Here is a 20,000-nt window from a genome sequence, read left to right as displayed (position 1 = left end):
TCTTCTTCTTCTTCTTCTTTTTCTTCTCTTCTTTAGTACTACAATAGTTAAGATCATTGCAACATCCTAGCATAATGCCATTGACAATTATTTATTTCACTATTTTATTATAATCTCTTACTGTAAATAACAATAATTACAACATCTGTTTGGAGTAGGCCTTTCCAATTTTGAACTAAGTCCGATTGTACTTTAATTCTTATTGTTAGTAAACACCGTATAGTTTTTCAAATCATACCTTTTATCCGCTAGGCATGTTTCCCATCGAAACAAACATAAAGATGGAGGTAAAGACGTCAGTCCACGGATTTAAACCTGAATTCACTCGTAGAAAGAACAAAGATATCACCCATTCCTCGTGTCTTTACATTCCACCAGTGTACGGTAGGTCATGTTCTATATCGAATATTTAACCAGTCAATTATCGTACTCTGGAAACACTCGTATTTAAAATTGTGGACAGAAAACTCGTCCTTCAAATATTATAATAGATTTAGATGGCCCTCATCTTGGTAAACATTCTCAAACCTGGGACTTCACGAAGACATGATGCCTGCTAGGCAATATGGCATATTTTCCCACAGAGACAACGCTGTTAAAGACCAGGTACTCGTTTTACACTGGAATACGGTGAGATAATGTGTGTTAAGATCATTTGCAAGGACTCAACTATGCGCCGCTCAGGACTTCGGATCCAAAGGTGTGTGTCATACCACTAGACCATATAAACGCACGTGTCCAATAATGCTAACTTTGTGACAAAACTGGTTATTTGATTAGAGAGAAGGAAGGCTATATATCTGAATCGTGTTCAGTGCTCTGTTGAATGTTTCTGTAGCTTCTATATCGGTAATTTCTGGTGGTTATGCATTCCATCCGCACATGGTTCTAGAAGAAAAAACTGAGAGATACCTCACCATAAAGCCACCAGCGCCGACATCGTTTCAGTATTTCAATATTATTAGTTAATACTTAACAATATCACCCATGGTGAACTTATAAATAGAATGAAGATGACGTCACTCAAGTCTTTGTTATTGTTTTTTACCATCCACGTTTATGAGTAATTCTCACTTAACTGTATTATCCAGACCATGAAAGTTCATGGTTACACAGAGTTTTGTGCGTTGGTTCGTTATACTTCCGGATGGCAATATTGTGAGCTTTTTAGCCAAGCGCATACTATCTATGTTATCTGATTGGTCAATAAATCTTGTCTTATGTATTCTTAGGATGCAATAGCATATTCACTCTAAGCTCAAGTGAGCGTACAGCAGTCTTCTCCATTCCTAAAAAGGGCTCTTTGCGAGAAGGAAATCGGAGATGCTTTTACGCTTTTCAGGTAATTATACTCCAATGTTATTTTTTTCTTTGTTCATCATTTATCTTATATACGAAGAATGAAAATATAAACAATGCATCAATGGACAGGGCGCTAATGTATATTTTTTCCATACCTAATACTGCCTCACTCTAAAAAACCAACAAAATAATATATTTAAAATTTTGGCCAGAAAATTCGTCCTTCAAGTATCGATCGATTAAAATGACCCTCATGTTGACAAAAACTAACTGGGGGTTTTCTTTTTAGTACGGCAGAATAAACCCATCTGCTCAAACACTGCTGGGTGGACAGGTAAAAAAAAACCAGGGAGGGGGGGGGGGGGGCGAATCAGAAAAATAAAATCTTGGATACAACTGATATCAATACCTACCCTTTTGCTTATGAGGTGAGTGCTCCGTCAATTGAGATATGCGGACCCCCAAATAAATAAATGAATAAATATATATATTCATTTCAAATCAAGCTCATCATCCTTTCGTGTATTTTTTTTTCTAATTGTTGCCTATGCATCAATTGTGAATCCTGGGTGATAGTAAAGGAACGGCGGAGTGAGCGGGTTACACATTGTATCGTAACCATAGTTTGAACTAGTTGCTGATTGGATAAGGCATTGCATTAATTTACACCCGGAGACCTGGGTTCAAGACTCGCTGTTTGTATCAATTTTTTTTTCACGAGCAAGTCTGTCCCTATTGCCCAATGTACACTAAGGCTGACTGACGCCTTTCTCGGTAGAAATCCTGAGAAAAAAAATTATCTCCCGAGGATATAAATTAAGGGTATTTCCATTTTATTTGTTATTATTTTTTGTGGGGTTTTTTTTGTTCGTGCTAACTTCAGGCATTTCATTTTCTTTTCCTTGGGGAGTTTGCTAATTCAAAACTTTCTCAATAATTTTGAGTTACCATCAACCAATTCTATCGTCTAAAAAACGGTACTATTGGTGAGAATAAATATTTAAAATTGAATTTTAGGAGCTTACCTGATGTAAATGTTGCTGCTCGAAGCTCGAAGAAATAAATAACAATGTGGAATTGAATGTAAGATAAAATGGACGTTTCGGGTTTCCCCTTTATCAATAAAGCAGGATTAATGAAACACTATAGACAAATGAGTATAATGTGGTAGTGGCGTTAACAAAATAAATAATTAAAACAACAAAATGAAACTCTACAGACGAATGAGAGATGTGAGAATGCTCACATCTCTCATTCATCTGTAGTGTTTCATTTATCGTGTTTTGTTGATAAAGGGATACCCGAAACGTCCACATTATCTGTTTTCGTCTATTAAATTAAATCTTCCATTCCATTTCCTATGTTATTTATTTCTTCACAAATCAGGCAAAACATTTTCCAACATAATACAGTCCACTCCGGATAATCGCAACACCTTGGAATCAGCGAAAATGTTGCAATTAACCGAAGTTGCAATTAACCGAAGTTGAGTTCCAGTCCACTATCGCAACATTTTACACATATATGTGACCTTACGCCTCGAAGCGGTATTAAGTCGGGATTTGGAAAACGAAGAAAACCGGTTTTAAAGTGGGAATTGTCAAAATTATCAAATTTCAGTTTTTGGTTGTTTCAGAAACTACAATCATTTTTCTACATGGAAACATAATAATTCAACATAGATATTGAAGATACGTTATATAAATTTAAAGTTTAAAAAAGCAACTATCAATAACACATTCAAAACGAGACTTGACTTTCTCTCAGAGAGCAACCATTTCCAAGACTTAGTAATATTAAGTCTTTTCCTCCACCAATACCATGTAAGATACCACAACAAAGGGCGTGTCTTTATTTATCTCAGAGAAAGCATGACTGTTTCCACAATTTCATGGCTCAACCAATAGTGAACTTTTAAAACTGTAAACAAGTCTAGGTTTTTCCCTGACAACTTTACAAATGAATAATTCTGATTGGTCAACGCTCCTCACATGCGCCTGTTGGCCATTAAAATGCCCGGGCAATGTGTCATGACGTCAGCATGCGTGTGTTACATACGTGTGTGTTTGGGCATTTTGATACACATCACGTGCTATTATTTCTTTCTAGCTGCATTGGTTAATTACTAACTATACATCTGTTTCCCCTCTCACCAAGGGTATCCGGTCAGGGTCAGGACAAAACCAAGTAATCTCATTCCAAGACAAAGACAGAAAGCTAGTTGGAAAACAGATATAGGGGAGTAGAAGACAGTAAGTACCTCCCTGCCCACTATGGGAGGTCAGGAACCCCACCCAAATAAAGTCTGAGCATGTCCTATAATTTCATGAATAAAGAAAGAGGGACAAAGGACCCTCAACACTGGTTGAGTAGTAATTTTTCTATTCTCGTCAAATATCCAATGCCCATATCTAAGGAGTAATCTTTGCCCATTGATTTGACAGTGCGTGAAAACGGTGCCTCACATCAAAGTCGATTTTCTCAAAACTTGGTTTTTACACTCTCCCTACTTCAAACGGTCTTATTTCGGCAATGAAGAATCATAATTTTATAAACCTCAAACTATAGCCTCGTTGGTTTTTAAAGTTCATGTTGCTCTACTTATCACTAGATGCACTTTTAGCACTCTTACTCTCTCTCTCTCTCTCTCTCTCTCTCTCTCTCTCTCTCTCTCTCTCTCAAAACACACACACACACACACATACACACTACAACCACCACACCACATTTTCATCATGACCACTACTACTACAACCACCACCACCACCATCACCACCACCAAACAAATTTGGTATCAAATTTTAAAGCATGAAATAAGCTATGATTGGGTACCAAAAACACAAAATTAAACAATCCGACTTAATACCGTTTCGAGGCGGAGGGTCACATAGAGTAAACTCAATCCAGTTGTTGTAAACATTGTTCTTAGTCCACCACAGACAGAGCAATATGATTGAAATAAAAACCACATGGCAGCCCTGTATATATTTTTTCAAGCAAATGCATGTCGACATCTTATTCGGATTTAATTCACTTTCACTCTTTTGTTCTCAGCATGTTTAAGAGTAAAAGAGATTAGCCATGGTGAGTGACAGTAAATCTCACCAAACTAGTTGGTCACATGCACAGTTGTCAATCCCAAAACAAAGGACATCACTCAGTCTCTCATACAACTGTCAGTGTCTACCTGTTGTAAAAACTATGCCCAGCCCCCCTCGCCTCCTATTTACTGGTCACACATGACATCACAAACCCATACTGCAATGCCCAGCCCTCTTTTGTCAATAATAGAGTGGTGACACACTAATGTAGCATTAAATCCCGCTCACTCTCGATTTTTCAACATGTCACGATTTCTTCCATGATGAAATTTAATCATGATGTTTTGTTTGATTGATTTCCTGAATTTGCCACTTTTGAGGCCGAAAAGTTGTTGCGATTAACCGAAGTTTGTTGCAATTAACCAGTGATTTTTATATAGAATTAATTTTGTTTCTTGGGAAATGTTGCGATTAACCGAGTTGCGATTATCCGGAGTGGACTGTATTACATTGACGGCATTGGTCATTTAAAGACATTATTACTACTGTACTCTGAAAATAAAAACAAACTCGTACTTAAAATTTTAGCCAAGAACCATGTCCTTTAAATATCGATCGATTATAATGAACCTCATCTTGGCAAAAATTCTCAAACCTGGGACTTCGCGAAGTCCCATGTTTGAACATTTTTGCCAAGATGAGGGTCATTTTCTCTCATGTAGTTCCATATCTGAAGCAGACGTCGGAGGTCATCTTCCGCCAAGCTGATCTATCTCTTGCCAATTCTATTAAAGCAGCGCCACCTTTCTCAGCTTCATCTGTCCAAGTTCTTATCCCTTTCAAATACGTTATTCTTTGTCTTCCTCTTATTCTTTTTCCATTCATCTTTCCAGTCAAGGCGAGGGTCATTTTAATCGATCGATATTTGAAGGACTAGGTCTATGGCCAAAATTTAAAATAATACGATTTTGTTGTTGAAGAGTACAGTCAATTAAGTCTTCTTTACATCTATATTTAGGTTCCACCTAAAAGCAGGCTGAGACTCACTTTTAACAAATTCAGCATTCATCCAAAAGACAAGTTTTACGTAAAAAGATTTCATCCCTGGACCAATCCATTCAGGTAAAGTGAAATTTATCTTGCAAATAATGGTTTTAGTGTCCACACCGTCGTCATAATCAACCTCAACGTTGTATAATGATTATTCATCATCACCACCACCATCATTTTAGTCTTAATCTTTATCATCCTCACCTTCATCGTCGTCGTCGTCTTTATCATCATCATCATCATCATCATCATCATCATCATCATCATCATCATCATCATCATCATTTTCATCGTCATCAGCAGCAATAGCTGCAGCCGCAGGCAGCCACGGCGTTGTACTAGTGTTATCGTGATAACTATTGAAATTCTTGTGCATTTTGTTGTATCCGAACTCAGAGGACTTTGGTTATGTCTTGAGTTTATGTCAAGTACTACTGAAATAATGGTATTGTCTAGAAGGTAGCAAACCTATGTCACGCAAAAACGAATAAGGACATTTATTGACTTTACGGGGCCTATGCTTTATTTCAGTATTTGTGCACATCAGTACTTATTTTATGATATATATATATATATATATATATATATATATATATATATATATATATATATATATATATATATATATATACACACACAAATCTAATCGTCTTTGAATAATCTACCTAACAAAATTCATGTATACTCATAAAAAGGAAAAGGGAACAATAAACAGTCACTAAATAAAATAACAACCTATTATTTTCTTATCAACAGAGTGAAGTCAGATAGCCGCCCGACCCAGATAATTACAGAAAGAAATTATTTGTTTGTCGAATTCTGGAGTTACTTCAAAGAAGAAAAGCAGTACAAAGGGGCAGAGTTCACTGTGGATCTTCTCTTAGGTAGCTGTGGAGTCTTTCTGTTGTTGTTGTTGTTTTTTACTTCTTCTTCTTCCTCTCCTTCTCCTTCTCCTTCTTCTTCTTCTTCTTCTTCTTCTTCTTCTTCTTCTTCTTCTTCTTCTTCTTCTTCTTCTTCTTCTTCTTCTTCATCGTTGCTGCTTAGTTATGCGCCCATTTCGTGTTCATTTAACAATTCTCATGACAAATTTATGCTTGGTGCAGCTCGACAAAGGATACGGTCAGCTTCACGCTCAAAAGGTACTAAGCTCGTGTGCGACCTTTGAGCAAGACAACCCGTTTTGTCTCACTTAATTCTGCACGGCGCCCTACGTCTGGGTTACTCCAGTCTTCTTTTGGAATATGCCATGGATTTTGGGGATGGATCAACAATGTTAAATCAAACTCATAATTGCGTGGGGGGCTTTAAACCTGCAAATGTGTAACTACTGAATCACTGTTGGGTAGAAAGAGGATCATAAAAATTTAGAGTGCACCTGTCATCGATATTGTTCCCTTTGGGAGTGCTCCACTAAGACATTAGTACACCAAGTAAAAGTTTGTTCTTAATTTTGGCTGTCTCTCTTTTGATGAGGTTTAGGGATGGATAGATGTAATTTGGATAATTCACATAACATAAAAGTTTTTCCGAGCAGACTCGTCTCGTTAATTCAAATAATTTGTTTTTAAATATGAGGAGTGAAAAATGTAGTCCGTAAGGTCATAAGGTCCGTGGACTCGTGATTATCCTCCTATCAGTAGCGTAATTTGAAAGAACAGCATCAATTTCTTGCTATCCTTTGGATAGGACGCTGTCGTTTTGCAATGTTTTTTCCCCCTCTAGATCTAATAGACCTAACTACTCAATCACTGTTGGGTAGAGAAAGGATCATAAAAATTTAAAGTACATCCGTCATCGATATTGTTCCCTTTCGGAGCGCTCCACTAAGATACTAGTGCACCCAGTATAATTTGTTCTCTCTTTTGATGAGGCTTAGTCTAATAATTGATAGATTCTATGTAAGTTGCGAAATTATTTTTATAAATATATAAAGTCAGACCGTTTCTTGCTCATACACTGTTACGAGTTTATTCATTATCATTTATTTATCAGACGATGAGATGTGCTACAGTGCAGACCTGCAAGGATCCGATTATGCTGGTGACAAGAGCATTTCAGAGTTGTATGAGGAATGCGTTCCTTGGAAAGAGGCGACGTCGTGTCCCGATTTCCCATGGTAAAAATCTTCCATGTTAAGAATTGGTTAACTCACTCAACCCCAACACCGACTATATCCATAGTTTACCCGGGTTACTTTTACGCCATGCCTATTTATTACATTAAAAAAAAAAAATTATAGGCGTAGTATCAAAGCTAGTGTTTTAAATTTTTACACGTTAATGTTTGTTGAATAAAACTATCTATGTGCATGCTCATTTTTAATACATTTTTTCCAATTTTGAAAAGTAGCAAAGATCTCCAGGATTGAGTGAGTTAATCTCTTTGGTGAAACTGTCTTTCAGTTTAATATTGACAAGAGATAAATTGTGAAAGATTCTTTCAGTTTAGTTTTCGCAAGAGTTAGATATAAAATGAAAATTTCCTTCAATTTGATATTTGAAATGGGAAATTGTGAATTATTCTTTAAGACTAATATTCACAAGAGGTAAATTGTGAAAGCTTCTTTCAGTTTAATATTCCTAAGAGGTAAATTGTGAAAGCTCCTTTAAATTAAACATTGGCAGAGGTAACTTGTAAAAACTGTTTTATTTTTCAGTTTAATATTGGTGAGCGGAAATGCCAATTGTAAGATTAGGACGGAGCTTATTTATTTCAAGGCTTTATTATCATCGTTTATTCACCAATTAAGCGGAGGGATCGACTCACAAATTTTCATCCTAACGAAAGAATGAGAATGGAGAGGCTTCGTATGGGAACAATAGAGACAATGGACGTTTCGGGCACAAACCCTTCCTCAGCACTTCAATACACAAATTAACGTGGAAAATAAATTTATAAATTATTTATTTTCCACGTTAATGTGTGTATTATTGTGCTGACGAAGGGTTTGTACCCAAAACGTCCATTGTCTGTATTGTTCCCATACGAAGCCTCTCCATTTTCACTCTTTCGCTGGTATTTTCACGATCACAGGCTTCAGGCAGCCCATACCGTTTTCTAGATTTCCGTACTCTACCTCACAGTTTGTGGTTCTATTTTAAGAGAATAACGCATTATTCTTGCGAAATAAATTAGAAAATACTTATGAAAGTAAATATATTGTCAATGTCACTTTCAATTTCGATTGAAATGCGTGACTTTGTGAAGTAGAAAAAAATAATATGATGCTCTATTTTATTTGTAATATTTATGCGCCCATTGTCGTTCAAGCTTCATGTCTCATTCTAAATGTTACGTGCCCCCGTCGAATTTGAACCCCTTGTAAAATGCTTTGAGCACATCAAATTATATTGCTCTATATAAAAGCTTACGTTAAAAAAAGATATATAACTATGCATCGAGTATACTAAGGTTTTTGCTTTACATGAAACAGTTAAGTGTTACATGATTTCTCACTTACAGGAAATACTCCCTCATCTTGCTGAATAGTGACAATAAATGCCGAAACCTTGACGTGGTAGAAATGTTACAACCCTGGTGTTATGTGAAGGTAGAGGGCGCTATATGTGTCAGGAGATATTGTGATGCCTGCAACGAAGGTTAGTTATCACCATAGATTTATTGATGCTATGTCCTAAGTTAAAATACTCAAATATCCGCCAGCCGGATATAACGTACCAACACACAAAGCTATGTGTACCTTAAACGTTTATAGTCTGATTGATATACTTTAGCAAAAGATGCTAATCACATCATCATCATCATCATCATCATCATCATCATCATCATCATCATCACATCACCATCATTATCATGATCACCATCGTCATCATCATCTGAAAGATATACTGCTTTCATTTGTTTGTATTGTTTTTTGTTTGTTTGTTCATCAATCCCATGATCTAATGATACTCGGGATGCAGATCTCAACATTTTCCGACATAAAGGGCGGTCGTTAATCTACCGGGGCCCGACCGATCCGGCATTTCAAGTGTTGTGTTAACTGTCTTCCATGTTTCCTTTCGGTGGAGTTCTATAGTTCGGTGGCGTCCATATAACAGATTCGAAAAAGAACAAATAACAAATAGTAATTTGATATTTAATTTACCACAAAAAATTGTAGTTGTTATGTTAATTTTTGTTTATTTTTTAAAAGTATTTCATTGGTGTATCTGAGACTATCAGAGTGCCGTGCTGTAGAAATAGTGCTTTTCTGAATACCACTGAAATATGATTCTAATATATATTTTGCTGTTGTCTTATTTTTATGTTAATTAATTATTTCAGAAGCATATGCATTAACACCAGTTTAAGAAAGAATCAAGATAAGTAGTTATAAGCAGATAAACATAACAAAAATTACATGTTGATCACGATTTAGCAATTTTTAAAGAATTAGATATTTCTTTAAAATTACACCACAGCTTGAGAACCGAACATGTGGAGGAAGGGATTTCCTTTCAGACCAGTTTTGACAAACGGTCTGGTTTCCTTTTAGGTGTTGATAGGGATTTTGTTATTATTATTATTATTATTATTATTATTATTATTATTATTATTATTATTATTATTATTATTATTATTATTATTATTATTATTATTATTATTATCATCATCATCAATATCATCATCATCATCATCATCATCATCATCATCATCATCATCATCATCTTCATCGTCGTCGTCGTCGTCGTATTTTGTTGACAAAGGGAAACCCGAAAGGTCTACATCTGTCTTCGTAGATTGGATTGACGCTGCCACTACTTTTTATTGTTGTTATCTGCTATTTCTTCGAGCGTCAAGCAACAACATTTACATTATATAAAATTTGATAAGCGAATCCCAATAGTGATCCACAATAGAATAATTTACTTATCTCAAATACTATGAGATAAGTTTAGATTTGAGTTTTAAGCGTCATGTCCATTCAGACATAATATCGTTTTGTGACAAATGGTCGCATTATATACTTTTTTCCAATCTTCCCTTTCAGCGGACCCCAAAGACTTGAATAAAAAATGTGAAAAAATGCTAGATTCAAATTCCTGTCAGGACACAGAGTTTAGAAATAAATGCTTTAAAACATGTAAAGCCTCCACGTCACCGTATGACCAGACAAGACGTAAGTAATTATTGAATATTCATTTCTGGATATTCTTTTTCTATAAAATAATTTCAATGTCGCTCAAAGTTCACATTTGAGGCGATGCATTTATCAAACTAAACTAAACTTGAGCTTTTATATAGGGCAATATCCACAAAACGCGCCCAAAGCGCTTTACAAAGGTCCCCGACCAACAGCAGCACGTAACAAGTAGGACGAGATACAATTTTTCGGACAAAGACACCGCTGTTAACGATCTGGTACTCATTTTACACCTGAGTACGGTGAGAGAATATGAGTAAAGAGCCTTTTCCAAGGACTCAACTATGCGCCGAGCGAGGCTCGAACCCAGGACCTTCCGATCCGAAAGCGAGTGTCATACCACAAGACCACATAGTCTCATATTGATCAGACAAGAGGTATTATTGACTATTCATTACTGGACATTCTTTTCCTATGAAACAGTTTCAATGTCATTTAACCCTCCCATTTGAGGAGCTGCATTAAGGCTGACGCCTGGGTTTCTGCCAGTCTTTCCCTGGAATCGACTCGAAAGAAAATTGTCTCTTTTGGATGAATCAAGTTAATAAAGTGATTTTAAAAATGTAAAGAAGTATAAGTGTGTTTTCAAAATAACGATAATGAACAGAAAATCTTCTTCTTCTTCTTCTTCTAGGTTCCATGCCTGGTCCAGGCTTCGGATACTGCATGAATTATCTCTCTCCATTCCTCCCTGTCTCTTGCTTTTTCAAACAGCTCTTGGATTGTTAGGTTGGTGAAGCCCTTCAGTTGGTCTATGAGTGTTTTTCTTTGTCTCCCCCGGGCGCGTTTACCAGGTATTTTTCCACAACTTGCCAGGTATTCATTCTTAGCTTTCCTTACTATGTGTCCGAAAAAGGATAGTTGTCGATCTGCTATTAAGGGCATTAGTTTCCTTTGCTGGTATGTTTGTTTTAGCACTTCTTCGTTCGTTTTGTGTGCAGTATACGGTATTCTCTGCATCCTTCTCAAGCACCACATTTCAAAAGCTTCAATGTTCTTTTGTGTTTCTGCATTTGTAGTCCAGCTTTCGCATCCGTATAACAAGATTGGCCACACGTAGCACTTCAAGACTCGGAATCTAATCCCGAACGACATCTGTTTGTTTTTCAAAATGTTTCCCAGGTCCACGAAGGCCTGTTTGGCTTGAGTTATTCTTGTTCGGTTACATCTTCCATCTGTTGTCACTATTGAACCTAGGTATTTAAAACTTTCTACGTTGGTAAGTTGCTCACCGTGAATCGTTATATTGCAGGTGTTGTTGTTTTCGGGGTTTTTCTGTATTACCATGCATTCCATTTTGGTGATATTCATTTCCATTCCCTTGGCTTCACTATCTACTACCACCTTGTCAACAATCTTTTGAAGTTGGATTTCTGATGTTGCAATGAGTACCGTATCGTCTGCATATCTTATATTATTTATGTTGTGACCTCCTACTTTTATTCCCTCCATATTAGTTATGCCCTCATGATTGTTTCTTGGTATAGATTAAACAGATCTGGTGAGGCAACACACCCTTGACGGACTCCTTTCTTAATAGGAATGGAATTTCCTGTTGAGTTTCCGATTTTGATAGATGCCTGCTGGGTGTAGTATAATGTTTGCATGAGTCTGAGGTCTTTCTCATCAGCGCCAATGGAGTCCAGTTGTTTTAGTATTTCTTCGTGGCGTACTCTATCAAAAGCTTTTTTGTAGTCGACAAAACAGAGGTATAGTGGGGTCTGAACCTGTATAGCTCTTTCACTTAAAACACGGAGGAGGTATATTGCGTTCCTTGTCCCTCTGTCAGGTTGGAATCCATATTGTTCTTCTGCGATTTCGGGGTTAATCTTATTCCTTAGCCTGTTGATAATTATACGCAACAGTATTTTGTTGATGTGGCTTATTAAACTTATAGTTCTAAAATTTTCGCATCTGACTGCACCTGCTTTCTTTGGTATTGCTATGAAAATAGAGTTACAGAGATCTTCTTGAATTTTCCCAGTGTTGTATATATTGTTGAATAATATGTGAAGTTCATCAATTGCTAGATCTCCTAGGCTTTTTAATACCTCTACAAATATTTCATCAGGGCCTGTTGCTTTACCATCCCTCATTTGTTCCATGGCATGTTCAATTTCACTTTTGGTGATGTTTGGTCCGCTTAATGATTCTTTGAATTTCAGTGGTGGTTCATTTCTATTTGGATCATTGTACAGTTCGCCTATGTATTCTACCCATCGGCTTTCTATATGTTGTTCTTCAAATAGCAGTTCCCCTTGTTTGTTTTGGATACAACTTCCTGCTGCTTTGCTTTTCCTTTTCCCTGATAGTTCTTTTATTCTTTGGTGAGCTTGTTGGGGGTTGGGTTTGTATTCTCTTTCGATTTCGCAGCATTTCCAGTCTAGATAGTTCTCGTGTGCCTCGATGCATTTGGATTTAATGTGGTTGTTCAATATTTGGTATTCTGCAGACCCTCTGTTGCATTTTCGTCTTTCTTCAAATAGGTTTAGAATTTCATTTGTCATCCATTCCTTTTTGCTGTTTATTTGAGCTATTGGTAAATGCTTTTCTACAGTTGCTTTGACACACTTTTGGAATATATCAAATTGTTTTTCACATTTTTCGTTATCAGGTTCACTTTGGCTTTGTATCATGAGTGCATTTTCATATTCTTCTCTCATTTTTGTTTGTATGCCATTGTCTTTGCATAACCTGTAATCCCTCTTTATTCTACCAGCTGTTCTCTGAATAGCTTTAAACTTTATCCTTACTGTAGAAACAACTGGGACATGGTCACTGTCTACATCGGCGCCTGGGTAGGTTTTGCAATTTAATATGCCATTTCTGAATCTTGATGATACTGCTATAAAGTCTATCTGGTTCCTTGCTCTGTCCCCTGGTGATTGCCATGTCCAGGTTCTTCTTGGGTGTTGTTGAAACCAGGTGTTTGAAATCATTAATTTATTTGTTCTACACCAATCTGCCCAGATGTTTCCTCGTTCATTTCTGTCTCCGAGTCCATGTGGTCCGATTATGTCACCATCTCTGCCTCTGCCAATCTTAGCATTTAGGTCCCCCATTACCATAAGGACTTCTTGTGATTTACACATTCGTTTTGCTTTGTCTAGTGAATGGTAAAACTCTGTCATATCTGCATCTGTCGCCTCTTCTGTTGGTGCATAAACTTGAATAATATTGGTGTCAACTACAGGTCCTCTTAGCTTAACCAGCAAAACTCTGTCTGAGATTGCTACGTGCCCTTTGTAAAATTTGGTTGATTGTTGGTCTAAGATCATCCCTACTCCTTTTTGGAAAGAGGTTCCACCACTCCATATGATCTAATATGTCGTGTTGTTTTCTTGTTTTGACATGGTTCCCTGCTCTTTCCATCTCATCTCTGCCAGGCCAAGAATATTTATTTGGAGCCGTTTCATTTCTTTTAGAATGTTGTTTAGTTTTCCTTTTTGGGCACAGGTCCTGACATTCCATGTCCCAATTTTGGTTTTGTCACATTTGTTAAATTTATTTCGCCTAGTAACTGGCTTACGGTTTGGTGTGACCTAACGAACATCACGCTCCCAACCGAGCGAGGCAGCAGTCTTCCGTGAAAACATGCTCCCCTTTACGCTGTCACCGTTTAACTTTTTGGACTTATTCATGCAGTTAACTCGGCAAAGTTACAAGAATGGTTTGCCATTGCCTATTCTTGTCGCCCTCTGCAGTTGGCCAGCTTGACCTGTTACCGTTCGACACCATGAGGAGGTTGCAGTAGGGCTTGATGATGATCTATCTTTGCAGACTTGGCATCATCCATTTGTCGAACAACAGAAAAAAAAATGAACAGAAAATCATCCACTCGATAAAGTTTACAGTATTGAATGACTGACTACCTAATGTTGAATTATGGTGTTGTTTTGTTTCTATTTGTTTGTGTTTCCTTTTTTGTTCACTTTATTGTTCTATCATTCTTTTTTCCCCTAAGTCAATGGCATTTCCTATATTAAATTTGTCTCTATAAATTAGAATTTAGATTATAAACCGAATACTTTCCATTTTAACCTTTTCGTAATTGTTATTTTTTTTTACAATTCCAGATTTTAGGCAGCCCCCACAGCTCTTCCCATTCCTAATTTATACTTCTTAGGGGAAATGAACTTTGTAGGATAGATCCCGGAGCTACAACTCTATACAAAGATATGCATCCCCCCGATCATGTCCATTGTAGTAGGGACTATACATTTTTCATACAGATAAACCCCTATTTGTCGAGACATCCATTCCTCTCGGTGTTCTAGTGAATCGCGTTGATTTTGGACTCTTTGATATCGAATATATCATTCAGTAGTTTATCCCACTCGCATATTTTTCAATGAAAAGCTGTATTATTTGGGGGGGGGGGGGTTGTATTTTTTCTTGCAAGTGGCTGATAGAATTTGTCAATGTGGTGAAGCCCGGTGGATCATCCCTTCTTTATTTGATGTGTTCATGTAATTTGTAATGGTCATGGCTTAGTGTTCGCTTTTGACTGTTTTGTGGAATAGTTGTATATGTGTGTTTTCTCTGCAGAACGGAAGACTGTCTATCATCGATAAACATTTGTGACTCACCACCGAAAACTGGTAACCAGGTGCCGTAAAGTGAATTTAAATTCAAAATGGTCAGAAATATGGCATTTAAAATTTTGCTACTTAAGAAATATTATTATCCGCCAGTAACACAAATAAAACCCAAGTGTCGTGATTTAAACTATGAGTTCAGCTTTCATCAGCTAAATCACCCCCGCATAATCAATAGCAATACGAAATAAAAAAAGAAGATAAAGATGAAGATAAAATAAAGATAAAATTCCCTTTATTCATCCCAAAGGGGAAATTTGTCTCTAGGGTCTATTCCAAGGGAAGACTGGAATAACCCAGGCGTCAGCCGCAGTGCAGCGCCGGAAATTGAGCTAGGGCGAGGTGACTTGGTCAAGGCCACACAGTGCAGCGGCGGGCGATCGAACTCGGTACCTTTCGGGTACGAAGCAAAGACCGTACCGCTGAGCCACGCTGCCCCTTCAACTTCAACTTCAACTTCAAGACAGATAATATGGACGCTTCGGATTTTCCCTTTATCAACAAAATAAAGCTTTGTCCTGAGTGTTTTGTTGATACAGGACAAGCTTGAAACGTCCACATTATTCTGTTTTTGTTAAATAAAATGAAGCTGCCATTTCATTTCCGATTGTTATTAATGTCTACAACTTCAACATTTTCATTACCTGCATAATAGCATTTAAGGATGTGGATCTAATTCTTTTTACTTTTTCTTTATTCTTCAGTGAAGTGCTTGAGACCAAGGAGCCAGCCCAACCTGACTTATCTCGAGGTTCTTCAAGACTCATACGATGTTGGATCCAAAGTGGGTGTGTCTTGTGGTAGACGCTCAACACAGATCGAATGTACAACTCATGGATGGGAGCTTTTTGATAGCAAATGCAGTAAAAGTACTAGTTTTAAGATACCGTATAATTCCTATCAAGCACGATGTGCGCTTAGAATACTGAACGAAAAGAGTGCGCATGTGTGACCCATCGCCCCAATACGGTTTTATATCGGCATTTAAAGTCAAATCTGTTGGAAATATAAAAATTAAAACTTGAGCTTTTATATAGAGCATTATCCACTAAACATACTCAAAGCGTTTTACAATGGGTCCCAAGCCAAAAGCAACACTAAACATGTAGGACGAAACATGACGCCTGTTGGGTGATTTGCAATTTTCTTTTCTAACTGAGACAACGTTGTTAACGGACAGGTACTTATTTTACATTTGAGTATGGTGAAAGAACGTGAGTAAAGAGCGTTTTCCAAAGACTCAACTATGTGTCGCTCAGAGCAGGTCTCGAACCCCGGACCTTCCGGTACGAACCGAAGGCGAGAATCATGTCACAAAACCACATAGCCTCACAAAACTTAAGACGTTAGACAAAAGTCGTTTGAGAAATAATATTCTTCTTTTGAAGGGGAAGGATGAATTCAATTCAAATTTCATAATTTATATCCAAAAGTAAAAAAAAAAAACTGAGTTCATTCCGTCCGGCTATGTGGTCTTGTGGGACGACACTCGCTTTTGGATCGGAAGGTCCTGGGTTCGAACCTCGCTGAGTCCTTGCAAAAGGCTCTTTACTCACATTCACATATCTTACCCAGGTATAAAACGAATACCTGGCCGTTAACAGCGTTGTCTCTGTCCGAAAAAAATGTAATATCCCCTAACGACGTCATTTTCCGTCCTACATGTTAAGTGGTACTGTTGGCCGGGGACCCATTGTAAAGCGTTTTGGGCACGTTTAGTGGATATTGCTCTATATAAAAGCTCAATAATACAAGTTTGAGATGGTGGGTCACATAATATTTGTTCCAGTCAAAATGAGGAAAATGTGGTATGTGAACTGTGGCTAATCAAATGTCTTGACCATTTCAACAACCCGGAGAGGTGTCCCGATAGCTCAGTTGTTAGAGCACTCGCTTCACACGCAAAGGGACCAAGATCGATCCCGATACAATCGAGATTTTTTGGACCTCTCTGGCTACCTAGCAGTGAATGGGTAGCTGAGTCTATTAGATTTAGCGGAAAGTACTTTGCGATACACTAGCGTCCTATCCTAAAGATAGCATGCAACTGCTATTGTCCTTTCACGCTATAGAAACCGGGATATACTCCAGCTCTATGGGCCCAATGTCTCTCAAGGACTACTTTTTAAAAACTTATAATGAGGAAAATGTGGTCTCTGAACTGGGACTAATCAAATGACTTGAACCTTTCAACAAACCAAGAGGTGGATTAGAAAGTTACAAAATGGCATAGGAATTGTATGGTAAATTACATACTCCATTTCCTGTTCTTGTGACTTGGCCTGCTTGATCAAATCCGCTTAATCCCTGACGCAAGAATGGGCGAGACGCGAGAATGAATAAATAAATAAGAACTGAACTAATCTCCAAAGTTTGAAAAATGTATGATCATGCGACTTTATGATACATTCATTGGCTTTCCTGAAATTTTCTTTAATACACTTATGACGAGCATAATAAAGTACAAAAGTTGGCACTTGAAAGATCGTTTCAGTGCCTGAGAAGAAGAAGACTTAAAACAACACAAAAGGACAGTTAGGCAGATTTAGGTGTGCTACCTGCGAGGCATTTTGGTCACAGGTGGCTGAGAAAATGAAAGACAATAGAGGAATAGGAATAGCAACAGTAGACTACTCCTTTATCAAAGGGTGGAATGGTGTGTATTAAACAGTGCCAAGCAAAGCAGAAAGAAAAATGAAAAAATAATCATCCCAAAAACTAAACCTGTCTGACCTGCCCCAGGTTGATATCGTCCGTTAATGGTTCAAAATGTGAAGTTCTCCATGAGCATGAAATCCAAACACAGAAATACTAGACTGACCCCCCCCCCCTCCCCAAGAAACGAACGAACAAACCCAACACACACACACACACACACACACACGTTAACAAAACACAGACAAAACAACAACAACAAAAAACAAAAAACAAAAAAAAAAACAAGCAAAAACTATAGAATTATATATTTCTTGATGAATAGCAGAAAGGATAAATACCATCTTCTTAAGTATATTAGATCCGTTACATTCTGAAAACCCTGAAATAAGATTATTTTGTTTTAAAAATGCTTTACTTTAGGTCTTGAGTTTTGGGTAATAAGTCCGGCATGCTCTTATTTGCAATTCTGATAACCGAACGCAATTATGGGCTTGTTTTAATATTGTTGTACTGGACAATTTTGCGTTGGTTTGAGAGTACATAGTTCCATTACAACACAATAACACAATTTAGGTTATTGTACCTGCAAATAAAGTAGGGTAAGTCCCAACGAATGTAAAACAAAATCATGACGAATCTGTGAATGAGATTACACATGTTTAGTTAAGCTCTGTTTATACAATTTCTTATCCAGAGTATTGTATCGACGCATCTCAGCTGTGTCAGGAAACACTGATGAACTTTCCGGATTTTTGCACCCATGAAAAGTCACAGAAAATTGCCCGTGCAAATTGTAAATATACCTGTGATGTCTGCTGAAAAAAGGTACCTCATTTGAACTTAACGCCTTTACTCTCATTTCTTGTTATGCAAACTATTGTGTCAAGACTTATATTATAAGATAAATGGTAGAATTGAGCTTATATATATATATATATATATATATATATATATATATATATATATATATATATATATATATATAAATTACTTAAAAGCTTAGCTATCCTTTCAATGAACGTTATGATGTCGATTATCTCAAAATTTATGATTCAAGTGTTGAATAACATTTGTACTCAATTTCTATTGTCTTAATAAACAAGACATTATTTGACTTCGTAAGAGAACTCTACGGAGCTTTTTAGTTGAACACGGAGAGGTTTTCTGAAGTTAAAATCTTATACATTCGCTCACTTATCATATAATTCTTTTCCAAAGTTGAGAGCGGAAATGGTTTATATAACTTTCAAGAAATTGTTTGTATCCAAAATAATGAGATGACCCACCAACTGGCATCGATTGAATGCAAGTACTCATACCTCATTGTCATACTCGCTAACCGGAAGGTTGACACACAGCCCACGTGCTAAAAATGATGACGTCTGTTTTTGATGGGATTTGACGAAACAAATTTATTTTTTAAAATAAAATCATCACGGTGTCTAATCAAGTTCTAACTATCTTCATGTCAATTGTAAACACTATGGACATTTTGGTGACCACTGGTCCTGTGTTTTGGAGGCTTATTGTTACAGAAAATCCAATTTGCCATATGAATATATAAAATAAAAATAAATAAATTCACTCACGTATTTTTAAGCCGAAACGAAAGTTCGATTTGGCTTAAAAATACCTGAGTGAATTTATTTATTTTTATATGCTCTAACCTAAATTATCGAGCACTCTCGTACCTACAAGTACCCACAAACACTCATACATATTGTGTAAACCATTAATTGTGGTTAACGAAATCTAAAAGGACTGGTTTTACTTATTTTTATTTTTATTATTTTTTCTCTTTTGCTTTTGATCACAGGCAAACATATCAACTATATCTATAAATATCAGCAAAATACTTTACTATGATGATATGAATCGGTGTTCCTTTTAGACCAATCTTTTTCAATATGGCTTTCTCGGTTGTTTTTGTTTTGTTTTTGTAAGATACAGAAATATATGTCCCCTAAATAGGGAATATTGGTGGGGTTATTTCTTTAAAATTTTGACATGCATATTAATTTAGCTTTTCAAGTTTTGATTGGTATCATTAATAATTGATGTATGTATTCATATTGTTGTAAAAGATTATGACTGATATATGGCCCAATGTGTGATTTTTGTTGAGTTTTTGTTTATTTGTTGTTTTTTCTCCTTATCAGACATGTTAGGAATCATTGAAAAAGTAATTCACTATTGATATGCCAT

General features: G+C 36.7%; 1 protein-coding gene across 1 annotated transcript in view; it reads left to right on the top strand.

Moving 5' to 3' along the window:
* LOC144968595 (uncharacterized) overlaps nt 1-20,000 on the top strand; it is a 52,284-nt gene that overhangs the window by 31,339 nt on the left and 945 nt on the right. The window contains exons 13-21 of the mRNA XM_078907097.1: nt 253-384; nt 1,233-1,342; nt 5,362-5,465; nt 6,150-6,277; nt 7,386-7,509; nt 8,856-8,992; nt 10,387-10,515; nt 15,842-16,006; nt 18,490-18,620. Of these exons, the coding sequence (XP_078763223.1) occupies nt 253-384; nt 1,233-1,342; nt 5,362-5,465; nt 6,150-6,277; nt 7,386-7,509; nt 8,856-8,992; nt 10,387-10,515; nt 15,842-16,006; nt 18,490-18,614 (1,154 nt within the window). The 3' untranslated portion in view covers nt 18,615-18,620. The remainder of the gene's footprint in view (nt 1-252; nt 385-1,232; nt 1,343-5,361; nt 5,466-6,149; nt 6,278-7,385; nt 7,510-8,855; nt 8,993-10,386; nt 10,516-15,841; nt 16,007-18,489; nt 18,621-20,000) is intronic.

This window comes from Berghia stephanieae, chromosome 3 (assembly GCF_034508935.2).
Source record: "Berghia stephanieae isolate SIO BIC M18660-M18661 chromosome 3, UCSD_Bste_1.3, whole genome shotgun sequence".
NCBI classification, from domain to species: Eukaryota; Metazoa; Mollusca; class Gastropoda; order Nudibranchia; family Aeolidiidae; genus Berghia; species Berghia stephanieae.
The sequence above is the reverse complement of the archived record's forward strand: the minus strand, read 5'-3'. Positions and strand labels throughout refer to the sequence as shown.